General features: G+C 34.1%; 1 protein-coding gene across 1 annotated transcript in view; it reads right to left on the reverse strand.

The window, feature by feature from the left end:
* Positions 1–1,395: 1,395 nt before the first annotated feature.
* Positions 1,396–19,940, reverse strand: part of HDAC2 (histone deacetylase 2) — a 31,443-nt gene continuing 12,898 nt past the window's right edge. The window contains exons 4-14 of the mRNA XM_030882801.2: positions 18,678–18,752; positions 18,065–18,203; positions 15,919–16,060; positions 12,026–12,118; positions 11,836–11,944; positions 7,803–7,943; positions 7,449–7,557; positions 6,662–6,792; positions 5,543–5,698; positions 2,841–2,898; positions 1,396–1,755 (exon numbers count right to left, since the gene is read on the reverse strand). Of these exons, the coding sequence (XP_030738661.1) occupies positions 1,725–1,755; positions 2,841–2,898; positions 5,543–5,698; positions 6,662–6,792; positions 7,449–7,557; positions 7,803–7,943; positions 11,836–11,944; positions 12,026–12,118; positions 15,919–16,060; positions 18,065–18,203; positions 18,678–18,752 (1,184 nt within the window). The 3' untranslated portion in view covers positions 1,396–1,724. The remainder of the gene's footprint in view (positions 1,756–2,840; positions 2,899–5,542; positions 5,699–6,661; positions 6,793–7,448; positions 7,558–7,802; positions 7,944–11,835; positions 11,945–12,025; positions 12,119–15,918; positions 16,061–18,064; positions 18,204–18,677; positions 18,753–19,940) is intronic.

Here is a 19,940-nt window from a genome sequence, read left to right on the forward strand (position 1 = left end):
GTGACCAAGCAGGCTCACCTCAGTATTGAAACAAATTGTTGGTATACCCTTGTAATCGAACATTAATACAGAGCAGTTAAAATGAGCTGTACTTGTTAAACAGGGTTAGATAATTAAAATGTAAAGAAACAAGTTACAGAAGTGTACACATGCAATACCATCTGTGTTTCTCAAACACTAAATGCATGTCACTATTTCACTAACGAAAGACTGAATTCCATAATTCCTAATGTCATAAGGGTTTATATGCTGACAGATATGCAGCAAGAGTGAAAACATGGATAAGATATGGTTACTTCTGAAGAGTGGGAGGGAAATTAAATGGCAAAGTGGTAAGGAGAGCTTCTACTTCTGTGTAGTTTATTTAAAGAAAAAAGAAAACGCTTGAACCAAATATGGCTAAAGTGAAACATCTGTTAAATACAGGTGGGAGCATGGCTGCTCATTACAAAAGTCCAGGTGCTTTTGTGAATGTCTGAAGTATTTCTTAACACAGGCTTTTAGAGAAACATTTTTGACTGATCTGTTGTCTAGCATTCTATAATTTTTATCTCAAAATAATCAATTTGGGCTTTGTGAAAAGAGAGATTTCACTGATTTTGGCAAGTTTCTGAAATGTTTTACTTTCTCCTTTGCATATTTTAGTAGAAATTACCCCATTTGTCTGCTCTCTACCGCTAGAATGTAAGCTATAGGAGCAGGCATTTTCCCCTTTATGTTCAGATGCATACTCAAAGCCTTAATGGGTAGACATTCAATAAATTGAACCATAAATGACTTTTAAGTGTTGATTTCCTTGATTTGGAAACCTGGGTGCAATTGTGGAACCTGGATACCATGTAAATGCAGTACAAGAACCAGGTTTTGTCTAAACAGCAGGTTTTATTTTAGCCTTAATATAAACACAGGAAAGTTCTGGTAAAACACAACCATACAATTTCTTGTCTACTTGGTTTATTGTGGGGGTTGGCAAAAGAGTCACATGTAGCTCAGTATGGAAGCTATAGTTTCCTTTTCTGATTATGGATTTCTTCTTTCAACTCAGAATCTCCATTTCCAGTTTCTGAGAATCTTTGGTTCAGCTCAAAGATAATTCCTATATCTCAATTGCATAGCTTATATCATTAATTTCAGAGATAAATTATGGTAATGAGATATCAATCTTCACCAACATTGACTGGTTAACCTATAGAGGACAAGACTGAAGAACTCCTATTACATTAAGAAATAATAATTACTGTAAATACAGTAATTTCCTCAAGAAATAGTTTATGGATGTCTTTGAAGTTGCAAATCAGTATCTTCCACCTCTAGTGTATTCTATTTTTACAGAAACAGTCATGTCATTAGCCTATGAAAAAAGACTCCATGATGTAATAAACAGACAAAAGACAATCCAAGTACAATTTTTTAATAAAGATAATTACAAAAGATGGAAAAATCAGCTCAGAACGGCCAATTACTTCTTTAATAGAGCAGTTTTTTGACATAATAACACATCAGTTTTAAATACTATCACATAAAGCATGGTGGAGAAAAGAAATTTTGCTTCATAATTAGAAAACTCACAATAAAACTTGCCAAGAAAAACAAAACCGAAAAAAGCCATTTTGAAAATAAATACAGTCCATGCCAAAGTAGTATAAAATGAAGCCAGAAGTCTTCAAAAAGAAAACATTTTTCTTCCCAATATTTCCTCACTGAAAGTGATGAGACTCTCAAATTCAAGGGTTGCTGAGCTGTTCTGATTTGGCTCTGTTAAAAGAGGCAACATGAAATATTAAAAACAGCACAATCACCACTTAAATGCACCGACCAATGGATCAGTCTTCATTGAGTCTTCATTCTTGGCTCGTACCAAGAAACACGTTAAGCTGATAGTGCCTTGAGTGTTTTTGGAGTACTGACTGCCTTGATCTTTCTAGTGGTTCTACAATCTATTCCAAGTCATCCTATGAAGGCTAGCACAAAATTATGTGTGGCCAAGCTTTTTACATGCTTTCCAACAATAAACACCTCAACTATGGTTTTTAAAAAAATTATGTACGGTTTAAAAAACAAATTATGTTATGCTAGCCCAGTGCTTCTTAAATTTACCTGTCTCACAACACTAAAAAATCATGTATGCAGAAATAAGAGCACCATGAAAGACCACGAGTGCCTATATAAAAGTTAACAGCGGGCTTCCCTGGTGGCACAATGGTTAAGAATCCACCTGCCAATGCAGGGGACACGGGTTTGAGCCCTGGTGTTGGAAGATACCACATGCCACGGAGCAACTAAGCCTGTGCACCACGACTACTGAGCCTGTGCTCTAGAGCCCACGAGCCACAACTACTGAGTCCGCGCGCCTGGAGCCCATGCTCTGCAACAAGACAAGCCACCGCAATGAGAAGCCCGCGCACTGCAACGAAGAGTAGCCCCCGCTCGCCCCAACTAGAGAAAACCCGTGAGCAGCAATGAAGACCCAACGCAGCCAAAAATAAATAAATTATAAAAAAAAGTTAATAGCAAAACAAGGCTCAGATAAATTATGTTCAAGAATATAAACTGATCTATATTCAGCTATAATACTGATTATTACCAGTCTTTGTAATTCTTTAAAAGCAAGCTACATAAATGGAAAATGAGAAAGTAGATGACATATAAACTAACAGTTAAGATATATTGTCTTATGCACCATTACAGACTAAAATTCAGAGCATCTCACAACAACTTACTGATATTCCAGGTTCAGTTCAGTACTTCTCAAAAGAACACATGTACACCCACCCCAACCCCAGTATGTGCTCATTATTTTTATAGTATATGAAAATTACTAGATAAAGAATATAGTTTACCCTTTGGTATCTGTTTTTTCACCACTATTGTCCTTGGACTTATCTTCTTCTTTAACATCTAAAAACAAAAATTGGGAAAAGATTAACACCTACTTTGAAATATAAAGTGTATACATTTTATTTTAAAATATATCTTACTTAAAATATAAAAAACTGCCATATACAATCTTACTATTCATGAAATCAGTAACTAAATAAGCTTTGTGTTAGGTGCTGTACTAAGTGACAGAGGTTCAAGGTGTCAATATAACACTGTAGTCCTGCCTTTGGGAAGTTTTCTTCTATAGGATCACAGCACTACAGCCAGGATATGTGCTGTGAAGAAGTCCAGCCTACAGACGTGAGCATAGCACTGTGGGAGATTAGGAAAGCCTACGATGAAGAAGTGATGTTTGAGAGACATTCTGAAGAACGAATAGTTTTTGGGTGGGAAACAGGGAGAAGTATCTTGAACAGAGGGAAAACTTAAAAGGACTCTGAGGCAAGAAGGAATTAGGCTGGAAGGAAGAACTGAAAGACCAATGTGGCTGGAGTACTGTGAGAAGGGGACAGAATTAGATGAGGCCACAGACAAAACAGAGGGTAAATTCTATTACTTATGTAACCATTAGTTTTTTTTGTTTGTTTGTTTTGCGGTATGCAGGCCTCTCTCACTGTTGTGGCCTCTCCCGTTGCGGAGCACAGGCTCCGGACGTGCAGGCTCAGCGGCCATGGCTCACGGGCCCAGCCACTCCGTGGCATGTGGGATCTTCCTGGACCGGGGCAAGAACCCGTGTCCCCTGCATCGTCAGGCAGACTCTCAACCACTGCGCCACCAGGGAAGCCCTAACCATTAGTTTTTAACCCTCACTATATAAGTACCAAAACTTTACCATTAAAAAAAAAATTAATGAAACAGGAGGAGCAATACTACCTATTCAAGATCACTGAAACAAATTAGTCCAAATGTACTAAATTTTTTCTTTAGATAAGCAAATGAACCAAAGTTGTGAGGCACTGATTATAATACAAACACATGGCAATATGGTTACTATGACATTTGTTTAGGCTTCTGGCTTAATTTAGGATGTGCAAATTTAATAATTCAAAGTGCCAAATGGGATGGAGGAGGGAGGTAGAGAACAGAAACGTTCCTAACTTCAGGTTTTGCACTGCAGATTTTTAAAAATGTTTTCTATGGTAATATTTCTTTTATTTGTAGGCTGCAAAATTTTAACAAATGCAAGACCCTATAAGAAGAATTTCATTACCAAATTTCATTACCGTATCAGTAACAAAAGTATTTAGGAACTACTATGAGATTAATCCACCACCCGGCCATTAAGCCAGATCAAAAAGTACTCTCATTTTTAGCTTAAATAGCAATGAAAGATAAGCACCATAGTGCACCCACTTTCCTGTTTGGAAGAAAAAGCACAGAAAAGATAAAGATTTAAAAACAGGAAGAAACACCAAAATGGAAAACAAACAAACAGAAAAACTAGACAAGACAAATTAACAGTAAGAGAAAAAAATACTAGAAAAATCCTACAACTAAAGCTAAGTCCTTCTTACCTCCATCACAGCTGGAATTTCTGGATGTCAATCAGTACACAAGAGTAGACTGGAGCCATCATTGTAATACATTGGGAAGTTAAAATTATAAAATGGTAGACAGAGAACAGTAGCGTATAGAGGAGTCAATCCACGAACAAGAACAGAACTAGATGTGTCAGACAATGCTACGGATTCCTAACTCTCTAGTAAAAAAGAACATGAGAGCCAGCTTACTCACATAACTTCAATATGATAGGAAAAGGATGTTGGACCAGTATCTCTGAATCAGTTTTCCACATGCTACAGGGTCAAAATTAACAGGTCAACTAAAACCTGTGCTCATCACCTTTACTTGCATATAGGTATCAGGTATCCATCAGGAAATGCACCAAGTGCAAGAATACAGATATTTAGCACATTGCATTCTCTAGCCATAAGCAGCTCAATCTAGCAGAGATATATATCAAGTCCCTAATGAGGTGCTATAATACAATGTGTTAAATAAAATAAAATGACCCAGGTATGTGTAAGTGCTCTGGAAACTCAGATAAAAATAACACATTCTGGTAGCAAATTCAATGCCCTAAAGCATCTATTTTCTCAACAAACTGACACAGCATTTTAAAAATTAAGACAGCAGAAAGTATTATCTCCTCCCAACCCAGTTCCCAAATCCCTTCCCATCTCTGCAGCTTTTATGTTTCCTTCATATAATTTCTGAACAAAGGCTATTCTCTGAGCCTTTTCAAAATAGTGAAACTGGTCTAAGGATAGATAATGTGACTCTTCTGTGTTTTATTCCCATCAAATAAAGTTACAGGTAGTTACAAATTATCTTAGAATTTCAGCTCTGCTCACAGGCTACATATGGATCTATAACCGCTTTGTCCTCTCTCTTACCCAATCTATATCATAGTGCAATGTTCACTATTTTAAGCCTATGTCGTCAAGAAGAGATAGTTTCCTGTAATATAAAAACAAATGTGACTAATAGCATTCAGAGAGCTCTAATTAAAAGAGCTTACTTACATGGGGGGAAGAAAAAAAGTCACCTACTTAGCACACTCACCCCCTCCAATACTTGCATCATTGACTTCAGGATCTCATAAAAATTGCAGTATAGCTCACTTTCAAAAACTTACAATTAATCAAAAAATAAATCTGACCTGTTTTTTTGTCCTCCGTTTCCTTCTTGTCTTCTTCAATTCTAGCTTTCTTTGCTCCTTTCTTATGATCAGCCACATTTCTACGACCTCCCTCTCCTTCGTCCTCAGAATCTGAGAATTCTTCATCACAAGCTATCCGTTTGTCTGATGCTCGAACTGATACATTAAAGATTTTTAATAAAAGTTTTGACAAAAGCAGTCACAGGTTTTACAATTGTTAAGTGCACCCCTCTACAAAAGAACTAGCCAGTCACCACATTTAAAAGTAAGGATAACAGATTTTAAGATTAGAACTGAATGCATGGCTTGCTAAATACTGAAAATTTAGCTTTAGGAAGAAATAATTCAAAGAAACAAAAACATTTGCAGATCTCATTAAAAAAACAAAAAACTTTAGAGGAAAAATACTGTTTTCCTGATAGGTAGTGGGAATGATGTCTTCAAATAAAAAGTAATCCTTTATTTCAGAGCTGAGTGGAAGTAGAGAAAATAAAAAATATCATAAACACCAAGTATGTTAGAATGTCTATACCGTGATAGCATACCATTATGCTGTAAACCTACGAATCATATTAAGTGGAATTAGACTGTAGAATCAAACAGAAGGTGCTTAATGTTATTCAACTCACTCTACATAAGTGCTTAATTTGTGGAAACTTTTGATCATATATGTAGTCAAATAAACTGAAATGGCTGATACTCCAATCAAGCTTTGAGACATAGGAAATTAAATCCACGTAAGATTAAAAAAATGGTAAAAATAAAGACAAGTAATGATAGTGTGCTCATGAACAGGGGTCCCCAACACCCCGGACCATGGACCAGTACCAGTCTGCAGCCTGTCAGGAACCAGGCCACACAGCAGGGGGGTGGGCAGCGGGCGAGCGAATCAGTGAAGCTCCATCTGCTGCTCCCCATCGCCTTCATTACCGCCTGAACCATCCCCACCCCGTCTGTGGAAAAACTGTCTTCCACGGAACCAGTCCAGGCTGCCAAAAAGGTTGGGGACTGCTGCTCATGAAAACATGTGAAGTCCTTGGGCCACCAAAACCTTCAATTTATAGTATTCTTTTAATAAACCAGAAAAATGTAACAATACACATCAAGGGACTATCTTACTAGAAATTCTCTTGTCTGGATCTTCTCCATCTTCATCTCCACTGTCTTCATGAACTGCATCTTCTGGAATAGCTTGCATTTGGACTCCAGGTGCATGTGGCAACATGCGTAAATTTTCAAATAAACGCTGTCTAAATTACAACATGCGCAGTTATAAGAAAAAATATTTTCTTTCAGGTTCTTTTTAAATGTAAGAGGAAACATTATGCAAAAAATTGCATCTTTTATCTAGCTTAACCTATGAATTAAAATAGTAACATTTACTGAGCACTGATACTTTACATATTATTAACCCGTTTAATCCTCAAAATTTACAGGATAGATACTAACATCCCCCATTTCAAGAATGAGGAAATATAAGCACAAAGGCAAATTAACTTGCCAAAAGTCACAGAGCTAGTGTGTGGTAAAGAGAGGACACAAACCCAGGTCTGTGTACTACAATGTCTCTCTAAACACTCTGTTCTTAGATAAAGCTTTATCAAAATGTTTCAATGAAAATAAATTTCACTTTCATGTAAGGTAAGAAAATATAAAATTTATAGTGCCCCTTTCAATTAAAAAATCCATTTTAACTAATAGAAAATAGAAATATTTTTGAGCTATGAATCCCATACATTTTCCATTATTTTATAAAATTAATCAATAACCTTAAGGTTTCAAATACTTTTGACAAAGGAAATACCTATGTATAAAGCTAAAATGACCTACTGCATTTGGCCCTCTAAAAACTCCTAATGCTGTATCAAGATGAAATGTTTATCAAATCAATTCAATGATGTCTTACTTTATCTTTTCCATATATTCTGGAGTGTTCTGGTTTGTCATGTTTGAAGGACTAATATGCAGTTTGAAGTCTGGTCCAAAATACTCAAAGTAATCATTATATGGCAATTCTATCAAAAACAATGAAATAAAGTTACATATTAAAAGCTCAATTTTCACACAAATCCATGCACAAAATCCAGATTCAAGTTGTGAAATATTTCCAGAGATGATGTTTAAAAGTGAATGCAAAATGAATTCCTTAAGTGACTGCTCTCCTATTTACATGGTTTTGGAATTAACTGTAATCACCTAAACATCTTTCTCTATGAATTGACAGTTCATCCAATAAAGACATCAAAATAAGAACACTTACCATTGGGAATCTCACAATCAAGGGCAACAGCAGTCTCGTATGTCCAACATCGAGCAACATTGCGGATTGTGTATCCACCTCCCCCAAGCATCAGTAATGGTAAATTGAAAGTTTTTACGACTTCTACACATTTAGCATGACCTAAAACAAAGAAAATTTGGGTAACAATACATCTGCACATTGTAACAGTTGGAAAAATAAATTTTAAAAAGATAATATAAACAATACTTTACTCAACCAAAATGGCTTTAATTATGTGAAAATTTCTAGTTTAAAACTTTTATCAATAAAACACCTTTTATGCAATGATATAGAAAACACAATAAGACATAACTGGCTATGTCAGCAAGTGTCCCTGATCAAATATACAACTATATTAATATTAAAATATGAATATAACACATTTTATTAATGTGATATGAAGGTATTATATTCCTGTGAGGTTACCTGGAGGAAAAAATAAGTGAGGTTGCAATGAAACATTGTATAATCTAATCTAAACTGACTTTTTGTTACCACTTTCCTCCATAGACATATACAGAAAAATTATGTAAGGCTATACAGGTTTAACTATAGGTTATCGTTAGGCAGTGGTATTATGGACATTTTTCTTAGCTTACCTAAAATTATAAAATTAATATCTATTACTATTATAAAAAACTTTAACCAATTTCTATGTGTAGAAATTTCAGTATAAAGTAAACCTAACATGAAAACAAAATATTTCCTTTGGATGTCATAGTTTAGAAATCAGTTACGAGTTACTAGTAACTTCTTATATTATCATCATCATTCAGGAACACAAGTCAATGTTTAAAGCAAGAAAAAAATTCTTCAATTATAGAAGAAATTGACGTATGTTGAATAATATTTTGGAAAAATCAAAATAGTACAAAGAAAAAACTACCTAAAATTCTCATCCAAAGATAGTTTTTTGAATATTCCTTTCCAATTCTTTTTAATTTTTAAAAGCTTAATGGTATGTTTTCTTCATGTAACTATACTGTGAGCATTTTCATTAAGTACTCTTCAGTAGTTACGTTATATGCTTTGTGACCACCTAGAGGGGTAGGATAGGGAGGGTGGGAGGAAGGGAGGTGCAAGAGGGAAGAGATATGGGGATATATGTATAACTGATTCACTTTGTTATAAAGCAGAAACTGACACACCACTGTAAAGCAATTATACTCCAATAAAGATGTTAAAAAAAAACGGTACACAAATATGTACAAATATGTGAAATTATGTATAAGGACATAAAAAGTATAAACACATAAACATATAACATATATAAAAACATATATGTATATAAAAACAGTTATATTATACGATTCATAACCCAACTGTTATTACTGCAATTATGAAAATTCAGGCTTCTTATAATAAAGGAAAACTGCGTATTTTTTAAAGATGAAATAAATAAATAGTTAACAGTAAAGATAGCTGGCTAAACAAAGACATTTACTTTTCTTTCATCTCAAAACCTGATAAAAATGATTATAAAGGAATTTTTTAAAGGCTAAAATTTATAAAAATGAAGAATGGGAGAGCATACAACAGTATCAATATAAAGTAAGACAGAAAGGAGACAGACAAGAGGTAAACTGACTTCAGCAGTTTGAATTGAAGCTGGCAGTGGAGAAAGCTTGGAATCAAGTTTGACATTTGGGATTGCAAATATCTTTACATGCTTTATACAACGGATATTCTATCAGTCAGTTGAAATATAGATTTATAGTAAGAGTAAAATAAAATGCTGTAGTTTGTGATTATGAAAGCTATTGCTTTTAAGTACAAAGGCATTAATAACTTTCAAAAAGTTAAGAAAACTGACAGGTTAATACACATCTTAAGAGTACATTAAGTAGATTTTAAGAAGATTGTATCCATTTTGAGGAAACAGATGGTTATCTGCACATTATTTTCAACAATACGAAACTGCTGCTTTTTGGCCACTTTTGACCTAGCAAGAAAAGGGGCAATTATTTCAAATTGTTCAACCTAATATAAGCAGAATAGATTGATTATGTCATAATTCTAATGCTGGCTGGCATAGGAGCTATTGTAACAACAAATAAAATAGCCTTTAATACCTGTATTTAGTTATTAAATTCCATTTAGGCCAAGAGTTGTTCTGGAAAAAGTTCTACTTGAGAATTCTTCACATTTTATGAGAGAATTCAAAGCAGAACATGAACTTGTTACCTAAAAGTTCACAAGGAAAACAACTCTAAAATCATGTACAATATCTGTGAAAAATCACAACTAATTCATACATAATAAATTTTAAGAACTTATTAAATAAAATTTCAGATTTATTCTTATACCCTAGCAGTTCATTCCATAATGGTGATCTTTACTTTGGTCTGCACCTCTAGCATATGTTGATTTCAACACTTATAAGCAAAGAACAGCTCCGTGTTCTACCAGATCTACAGAGGAAATTCACCCAAACAGGAACAAGTCAGAAGGCTGTTCTTCATGGAGGTAAAACGGACAGAACACTTGATCCATGTGAATATAACGTACTAGTTATAAATACTGGCAATTTACTAATGAGTAAGGAGAAAACTAAGGAAATGACAAAATTGTATGGGGAAAAACAAGGTATGCAAAAGGAAATTGAATAAGCTGAAACATGCTTTAATGTTGCTGGTGATGCCATTAACACTGAATACCATGACCAAAATTCTGGTCTAAATACCAGATTTCAATTGTAAAAATGGAAATATTGGAAGGGTGTATGCATGTGTTGGGGACAAAGTGGTGGCTCCCTCTTCTTTCACAATGGAAAGTGAATATACAAGGTTAAAATGAAAAATAATAAAGCTTGGGGAATTCCCTTGTGGTCCAGTGGTTAGGACTCTACGCTCACACTGCCAAGGACCTGGGTTCAATCCCTGGTCAGGGAACTAAGATCCCACATGCTGCATGGTGCGGTCAAAAAAAAAAGAAAGAAAAGTTTATTTATGTTATTTAAAGAAAGGTAAGCACCAAAAGAATCAACAAAAATTGTTGAAAATTATGCTAAGTGTAATATGCGGAATCAAAAAAACAAATGAACAAACATAACTAAACAGAAACAGTCATAGATATAGAGAACAACAGATGGTTGCCAGAGGGAAGGAGAGAAATATATGAGGGAGATTAAGAGGTACAAACACTGAGTTACAAGATAAATGAGTCACAGGTATGAAATGTACAGAGTGGGGAATACAGTCAATAGTAATATAATATTTTTATATGATGACAGATGACAACTAGACTTAGCATGGCTATCATTTTGAAATATCAAACCACATGTTGTGGACCAGGAACTAACATAGTGTTGTAGGTCAGTTATATTTCGAAAACAAACAAACAAACTAACTCATAGAAAAAGAGATCAGATTTGTGATTACCAGAGGCAAGGAGTCAGGGAAGGGGAGATTAGATGAAGACAGTCAGAAGGCACAAACTTCCAGTTAAAAGATAAATAAGTATTAGGGATGAAATGTACAACATGATAAAGATAATCAACACTGCTGTATGTTATAAATGAAAGCTGTTAAAGAGAGTAAATCCTAAGAGTTTGCATCACAAAGAAAAATATACATATTTTTAATGTATTTCTTTAATGTTGTACCTATAAGAGATGAGTGTTCACTAAACCTACTGTGTTAATCATTTCATGATGCTGAAATCATGATATTGAAGTCAAATCATTACATTGTACATCTTATGCTCACATGGTGCTGTATGCCAACAACATCTCAATAAAACTGGAATAAATAATTAAACAAATAAATAAAAGTTTTAAAAAAAGAAAATCGCTGCCTTGGTTGGTATTGCAACAAGCCTTACAAAACTACTCATGTATGAATATATACATAAATTTGACAAAATAAAAGATACATACATATGACAAAAACCCATAAAAAACACATGGCTCCCTGTTAAAATAGCAGGTAAAAATTAAATGACAACTTTTATAGGAGGTTCTTAGGAAGAAAAAAAACTTTCTTCCTGGAATATCACCCTTCAAATTGCTTACCTTTGACTGTCAAATTGAAGCAACCAAGTCTATCACCGGATAGTGAGTCTGCACCACACTGTAGCACCACAGCACTAGGTTGATACATCTCCATCACTTTTGAAATAATCTATGTACAAGGTAACAAATGTTAATGTCTCTAAAAAACATTTTAGAATTCCTTTTCATTTTTGAAAATAATAATACTTACAGGCTTAAATATCTGCCCATATGATTCATCATCTATACCATCTCTCATTGGAAAATTGACAGCATAGTATTTGCCTTTTCCTGCACCAATATCCTAAAATACATAGTTAAATAGATCTCAGAGAATATATCATAATAAAAAGTTTGACATATTTAATTATTAAAATATTTTTAAAAGATTAAAAGACTAAGTAACAAAACCCAATTCTTAATTCATCTAGTAGGCTGAGAAAGGAAATAATACAGAAAAAGTACATACTACAACATTTATGGATGGCTTATAAAGCTGAAAAGAACCAATTCCACTTAATCTGTAATGATTATATTGGGGAGAAAAGAAATTTAACACAGTTAAAGGCAATTTGAAGTTAAGTATTACCCAAGAAATTTGTCATAAACAAAATACACATGACAACTTTATAGGTAAAACTGTAGGAAATATAAACTCTGAGCCAAAGAACCCTGCAGAACAATTGTCTCTAAAGTAGAATCCTTCTTGTGGCTCACAATCTGGTATGAGTTTACTTATAAGACTTTCTTGAAGTTTTAACAGTTGCAGACTAAAGCATTGAAATCTGTTCTTTAACTGGGCTTGAAATAAATTTTGTTTCTACTTGTTGAATAAGTACCACTCTAGGCATTAATACCTCCCAAAAGAAGCAAAGGAGAGAAATTGAGAGCTGGGTTCCAGCTACACACACACACGCACACACATACACACACACACACACACACACACTTACTTAAAATATACATACATGTACTATATACTTATTTATTTGTATATGTTATGCATGTGTATATCTATGTATGTGTATGTTCATACAGATATATACACACATAAACAGCTGACCTTTGAACAACAGCAGGGTTAGGGGTACAGACCCCCGTAGAGTTGAAAACCTGAATTTAACTTTACAGTCTGTCCTCCATCTCCATGATTCTGCATCTGCAGATCAACCAACTGTGAGTTGTTTAGCACTGCAGTAATTATTTATTGAAAAAAATCTATATAGAAGTTCAAACCTGTGTTGTTCAAGGGTCAACTGTATATTCCTAGAAGATATGGCTGAGACATTTCTACAAAACAGTGCTTTAACTACAACATCAAAGGATTGGGGGTAACTGATTCTTACATGTTTTAAATTACAGTTGACCCTTAAACAACAGGGTTTGAATTGTGGGTCCACTTACATGCGGATTTTTTTCAATAAATGTATTGGAAAACTTTTCTGGAGATTTGCAACAACCTGAAAAAACTTGCACGTGACTACAGTCCAGAAATATTTTTAAAAATTAAGAAAAAGTTAGGTATGTTATGAATGCATAAAATACATGTAGATATACATATACAGAATATGTTAACTGACTATATTATCACGAAGGCTATTAGTATTTATGCTTTTGGGGAGTCAGAGTCATATGCAGATTTTCAACTGCACAGAAGTCAGTGCCCCGACCCTCTCATTCTTCAAGGGGCAACTGTATAATGTCTCAATATATATGAATCTTTAGAATTACTAATACAAATACATGTTCTTCCCTTATCTCTCATGGAACGATCTCAGCTTGAATCCATTTTTTTAAAAAGCATAGCTTACCCTTCAATATTAGAGTTATTATGATCCAACTTTCAATGAAAAAGCATGAAATTACACACTCACTCCTACAATTTTTCTTAAAGAATCTAAATTTTTATATAACTAAATACAAACTATACACATGTGGACAAACTTAAAGAACAGTAAACCCCTAGACTTCTGCACTAAAAACACAGATGGAATACATGTTGACACTAAGATTTCACAATACAGAAAGTTGGTCAGCACTTCTCACTCTAGCTAAAGGCTGGTAACTCAGAACTGGCCTTTGTTGGACCAAGTTTTATATCTTCCATTTCTTACTCCACAACTACTACTTTATCACACCTTTGGTTTTTTTCTTCCACCTAGACTACTGATCTAATAAATGCAAGCATAGTTCTAACAACAATCTAAGCTTAGAGTAGCCTTCTTTTCTGATTTAGAATGAATTGTCAGGTAGAAAAGGTAATGTTTATTAAGTTATGCTTGAGTTTCACAAAAGTCCAAATACAACTACACATATAATGAAGCAGTTAATTTTAGTTTCCTAAATTTGGGGGACACCTTTATAATATGCAAAAGGAAAAAATTTTGACATTTTATACAGGGAGTATAAAATCCTAAGAAAAGAGATATTGAAAGTCATTCTCAATCTTTTTTTTTCTTTTTCATTCTCAATCTTTTTAAAACACATATTCTCCAATATTTTCTAACAACTTCAAGTACACTGTCAGAAATTAAAACAGAGGCTTCCATTTGCTATTTCTGAGATTATTAGAATTGTATTGCAAAGACACTATCTTTCTTTAAGCTTAAAGCTGGAAAGCTTTTGCTTCATTTCTACCAGAGTGCAATGGTTATACACAAACAAATTCTACTGGTTTAGAACAGTGGTTCTCAAACTTTAGTGTGCAGAAAAGAATCATCCAGAGTACCTAAAGTCTGAGAATATGTGCTTCTAAGTTCTCAGGTGATAGTGATTCTGCTAGTTTAAGCATCAATCTTTGGCAACCACTGGTCTGTAAGATAAGACCAAGTGGGGAAAGTCACTGAATGAGCTAACATGGCAAGAAAGAACTGCAAATATAAATTATTTTAAAAGCCACATAATTTAAACTGAAATAAATGAAACAAATGACCTCTTACCCACTTATAAAGTAAGGTTTCACCATCTGAATTCTTACTGAAAGAGCACAACCTTGTGATCAAATAATTAAGTCATACATTTGAAGACTACTTTAAGGTCACTCTAAACTTTTGGTTGTTAAACTATAAAGACATACCACAGATCTGAAAAACAACCTTAACAAAACAGCTTAGAACCAATGTTGAATGCCATGCCAAAAGAAATCTCCCATATAATACAGCTAAACTAAAAACAGCTGTTTAAATTTCAGAATAAACTTCAACATGTTTGTAGTTTGGTTCAAAAAACCAAACCTCTAGTATAGCAAAAACAAAAACAAAAAAAACCCACAAAACAACTTCAAGAGCACCAAATGAAAGAAGATAACAGAAATATAGAAATAAATGCACTTAATGTAATAGGCAGGCAGGATAAGCTATGATATTCTTTCTCTCCCCAAGGCGGGGGGGGGGGGGGCGGTGGTGGGGGTGGCGGGGGGAGAATATACATACATTACAAATTTCAGAAGCCTAAAGAAAAAAAGGGATTAAAATTAGACCAATTAAATAAAGACCAATCATAAAAGGAGGGCAGTACAAGAACCTTAAAAAGACTCAATTATTTTATTCCACCAATCTTTATATTCAACAGCAATACAGGCTACCATCAAGTAGGTTTTGAAGATTCAAACTGAACATCAAGAAAACTGCTTCGGGCTTCCCTGGTGGTGCAGTGGTTGAGTCCGCCTGCCGATGCAGGGGACACGGGTTCGTGCCCCAGTCCGGGAAGATCCCACATGTCGCGGAGCGGCTGGGCCCGTGAGCCATGGCTGCTGAGCCTGCGCGTCCGGAGCCTGTGCTCTGCGACGGGAGAGGCCACAGCAGTGAGAGGCCCGCGTACCGCAAAAAAAAAAAAAAAAAAGAAAACTGCTTCATGCTTTGTGGATGTTCAAAAATATTTATTCAACCAAAGAAAAAAGCTCAGCAAAAGAAAGCCCTTTAAGTTCTCGTTGAATGTTTGCTTATAGTCAGCAAAAGTGAATTCCAACAAATGTTATAGCATATAAAATGACTAATCCTTCATACAAGATTCAAATTAATGACTCAGAAAAACATTAGTTCAGGTGTAAGATTACTAACCTCCTAGGTTAATCTCATAATATTTATTCAGACAATTCAGTCTTACCCTCAAGTCTCCTGTTCCAGGAAAGTATTCCCCATATTTATGGAATGATACAGTCATTACACGATCTGTTGTATAAAAAGCTTCTTCAACACCATCACCATGATGGATATCAATATCAATATATAAGACTCTCTGATGATACCTGAAAACAAAACCTTAAGTAAGTTTCCAAAAAGGTTTTAAGATGGGAAAAACCACCATGGATTCAGGAAACCTATTTTTGAGCTCCTGCATTCCAGAATGTTTAATCCTCTTTCTTTTCTTTACTTCCAGCCTAAGACACCATTCAAAGAGACCATCCTGAAGTTACAGTTTGAGCCTCAGACCTTTAAATCTTCCCTTTACACCCAATCTAGGTGAGAAAATGTACTTACTCTGTGAAATCTGCCCTATTCTGCTTTAAAAACATAGTATATGTTTCTGTACATTAATAACTGAAGATTATACCTCACTTAAGATTGTTACTTTAAAACATCTCTCTAGCATATCTTTAGTATTATAAAATAGGGTTTGCCAATCTATGGTCCATAGGCCAAATTCGGACAATGGCCTCTTTTTGTATAGCCTTCGAGATAAGCATAATTTTTAACATTTTTAAATGGCTGAAAAATACAATCAAAATAATAATTTTGTGATATGTGACAATTAAATGAAATTCAAATTTCAATGTCCATAAGTAAAGTGTTACTGAAACATGGCCATGCTCGTTTGTTCACGTATTGTCTATGGCTTCTTTTTTATTTCAACCGAATGCTTGTGACAGAAACCACAAGTGGTATTCTCATCACTTCACAGTGCTGCTTGGAGAACTACAAATCGCAGTAAAATTCGAATGCATTTTAAGAGCCACATGTATCACCATACTGGACATCTTATGACCAGTGCATACCCATGTCAAAACAAGAAAAAAGGAAAGTGAATTTCATATATCATCCTTTCAAGGCACAATGAAGTGAGGATTATTATGGAATTAAATGGCAGAGCACTGTGTTTATTTTACAACAATACCACAGCCATGTTAAAAGAATACAATACAGGCTGACATTACCGACTAAGCACTCACAAGAATATCCTCAACTCGCAGGAAAGCAACATTCAGAAACTTGGAAAATAAAAACCAGAATGTCTCATCATAGACTTTCTTAAAAAAAGAAAAAAAAAAGTGTGAACAAAGTTAAATGTCTGAGTGGCTCATAAGCTGTTTCCAATAGTCAATTAATTAAATCAAGTTTGCACTAGTTGAAGAAGTGTGTCCAGAGAAACTACATTAAACCTGTTAAGGCTGTTAGCATGCAGGTAAGAACTGCTGCTCAGAGATGAAGACACAGCAACCAACATCAACAGTGAATTAAAAAACAAGGCAAATGATTTCAAGGGGTTTTGCTTGGCTCTCAATTAGTCAATTGACAGAGATCAGTTGTTTATTGAAGGAGTCAATACCTAATTTTAAGTAACTGAAAAATTAGCCTTTATAAATAGTATGCATGGAATAACTTCAGGCAAGAACATTTTCAAAGTTAAGAAAAGACCAATTTGTTACAATCTGAAGTAGAATCTGCTAAGATGTGTTATAACTAATGAGGGTAAAAAATCTAACTTTGTAAATCTCCAAAATCACAAATACCGCTATAGATATTGCTCTCAAACTGCAGTCAAGAATAACTTTAACTCCTGTAGCAACTTAGATGATTATATCCATTAGCACAAAACCCCATTCTATGTGGAAGCTAGGCAGTTAGCTGGTCTCATTCAATAGGTAAACAAATTTCCTTTAACATAGGTTTCAAATTTTTGCCTTCAAAAGTTAAAACTTACAAAATGTTAGAACATAAACTTCTCAGGTCATGTCATTTTTCATTAATTAAAACTATACCTCCAAATCTAAATTGTCAAACTACTTCTAATGTTTTTTAGAAAGGTACTTAATGGAGCCTCAAACATTGATATGTACTTCTCATTCTTAATAATCCAAGGACTGGGCAAATTTCCTGTATTTTTACAGTGGTTTGGAATGAATCCACAGATGATGATTCACCATTAACTATTTTCAACCCACTGTTCACTTTTATTTTTTTAAGCCATAGATTTTTATTGTTTTAAATAAAACACTTTTTCATAGGAAAAACATCAACACAAATTAACTTACTTTAGTAATTCAAGGATGGCAAGCACAATATCATTAACATAACAGAATCCTGATGCTTCTGATTTCTTAGCATGATGTAATCCTCCAGCCCAGTTAACAGCCATATCAGTTTGTTGTCGGTTTAACTTCACAGCCCCAGCTAACAAACAAGACAGGGGAGACTTTTAAATGTTTAAGATAAAAAATTAGTATAACTAGACAAAAGCCCTAGTGGAAAGAGTATGCCATGCATAAGCAAATAAGCAAGAGTATAAAACCATAAAAGGATCATTATCAAGGGCACTAACAGTTTCTCCTTAGATAACTATTTTCCTATAGTTGTGATCCGATTAAATAAGAGCACATAGATGGAAAGGAGTAGTGACAATGGTAGCTAGAAGTCTCTAAGTGAAAATGCAACTGAAGTAAAAAACTGAAAATTAAAAAAAAAAAGTTTGAGACATTAAGATCCCAAAACATGGAGGGGGGCTCAGCTAAAGAAAACTGTACTCTGCTAAACACACTTTTTGTTATTAAAATCCACCACTATTAAAATTTGTTCTAAGCAAATAACCCAAAAGATACATACCAAGTTTAAATCAACTTTCAAATTTGACCAAATCAGGACACTTACCAACTGAACCACCAGTTGAAAGCTGACAAAACTCAAAGAGCCCATCAAACACTGGACAGTCCTCTCCGACATTAACTGTGGAAGATGGATTTCATTAATTTCAATTCATTCTGTGAATTAATGAAAGCCTTTTCTTACAAAAACTATTTCCTACAAATAACGTTTGTTTGATGCAATCATAAAACATACACAGCACAGCAGTAATCTAAAGTTTGCAATTTTATCCAAGGCAGTTAAAGTGTTATATGTGAAATACCACCACCAATTCTTAACATGATTATTTGTGGAATATGTCTGCTTTATTAACAAGAAATAAATAGCTATCAAAATATAAAAGGTATTTGGTGTTATTTAATTAAAACATGGGCTTAAATTTTCCAGGCATTTCTCCTTAAATATACGACAGTAAATTAATCAAAATTCTAAAAACTTTAAATAAGTAACTTCAGTTGCTTTATGATTTACATTCTTTAAAACTCCTTAAGTACACAGAACATCCAAAACTTTGAAATCTATTTTAGTGACTACCAAAAAGATGTAACAGTTGGTTCCCTACGTCCATGGTTAGCATTGATCTTGAAAGATGGTAAAAATTAACTAAGCTCATGACAGCCAAGATACAGAAGAAATATTTAAGGCACAAGGAGACAACACATGCAGATATACCACACATCACAACATATTTAGTTCCTTAGTACTGAATGAAAGAGGAACTAAATATGTCGTGATGCATATAACCCATTCTCAGTTTCTCCTCATCCCTTAATTTATATCCTCTTCAAAAAAAGGGTCATTATTTTATGTAGCTTTGCACATCCTTAATTCATTGACACTATAATGAATAAATTTTAGCTTCCTGCTATTCAGATATGATCAGAATCTTAATACAATTCAGTATTATGTAAATTTTAAACCAATCCTGTTAATTCATTTACCTTAGGGCTACCCATGACTTAATCTAAGCCTGAATCCCCACTGAAAAAACAGGGACAAATAATATCTATTTATATTACAGCATTTTATTGAATCAAATGAGATAATCTATGATAGAAATGTACATGAAGTTCTATGAATTTATGAGATGTCTAGCAACTACACTTAATTTAGTATTATTGAAACTGTTCTTTTTTTAAAAAAATCATTACTGAAGTCCATCAATAGAAACATCAATGAGAATGAATTCCAGTATCAAGCTTTAAAAGACACTGTTCCAGTCATTTTAGAATGACATTTTGCATTCCATCTTCAAGCCAACCAATCTCT

Source organism: Globicephala melas, chromosome 14 (assembly GCF_963455315.2).
Source record: "Globicephala melas chromosome 14, mGloMel1.2, whole genome shotgun sequence".
In the NCBI taxonomy this organism is placed as follows: Eukaryota; Metazoa; Chordata; class Mammalia; order Artiodactyla; family Delphinidae; genus Globicephala; species Globicephala melas.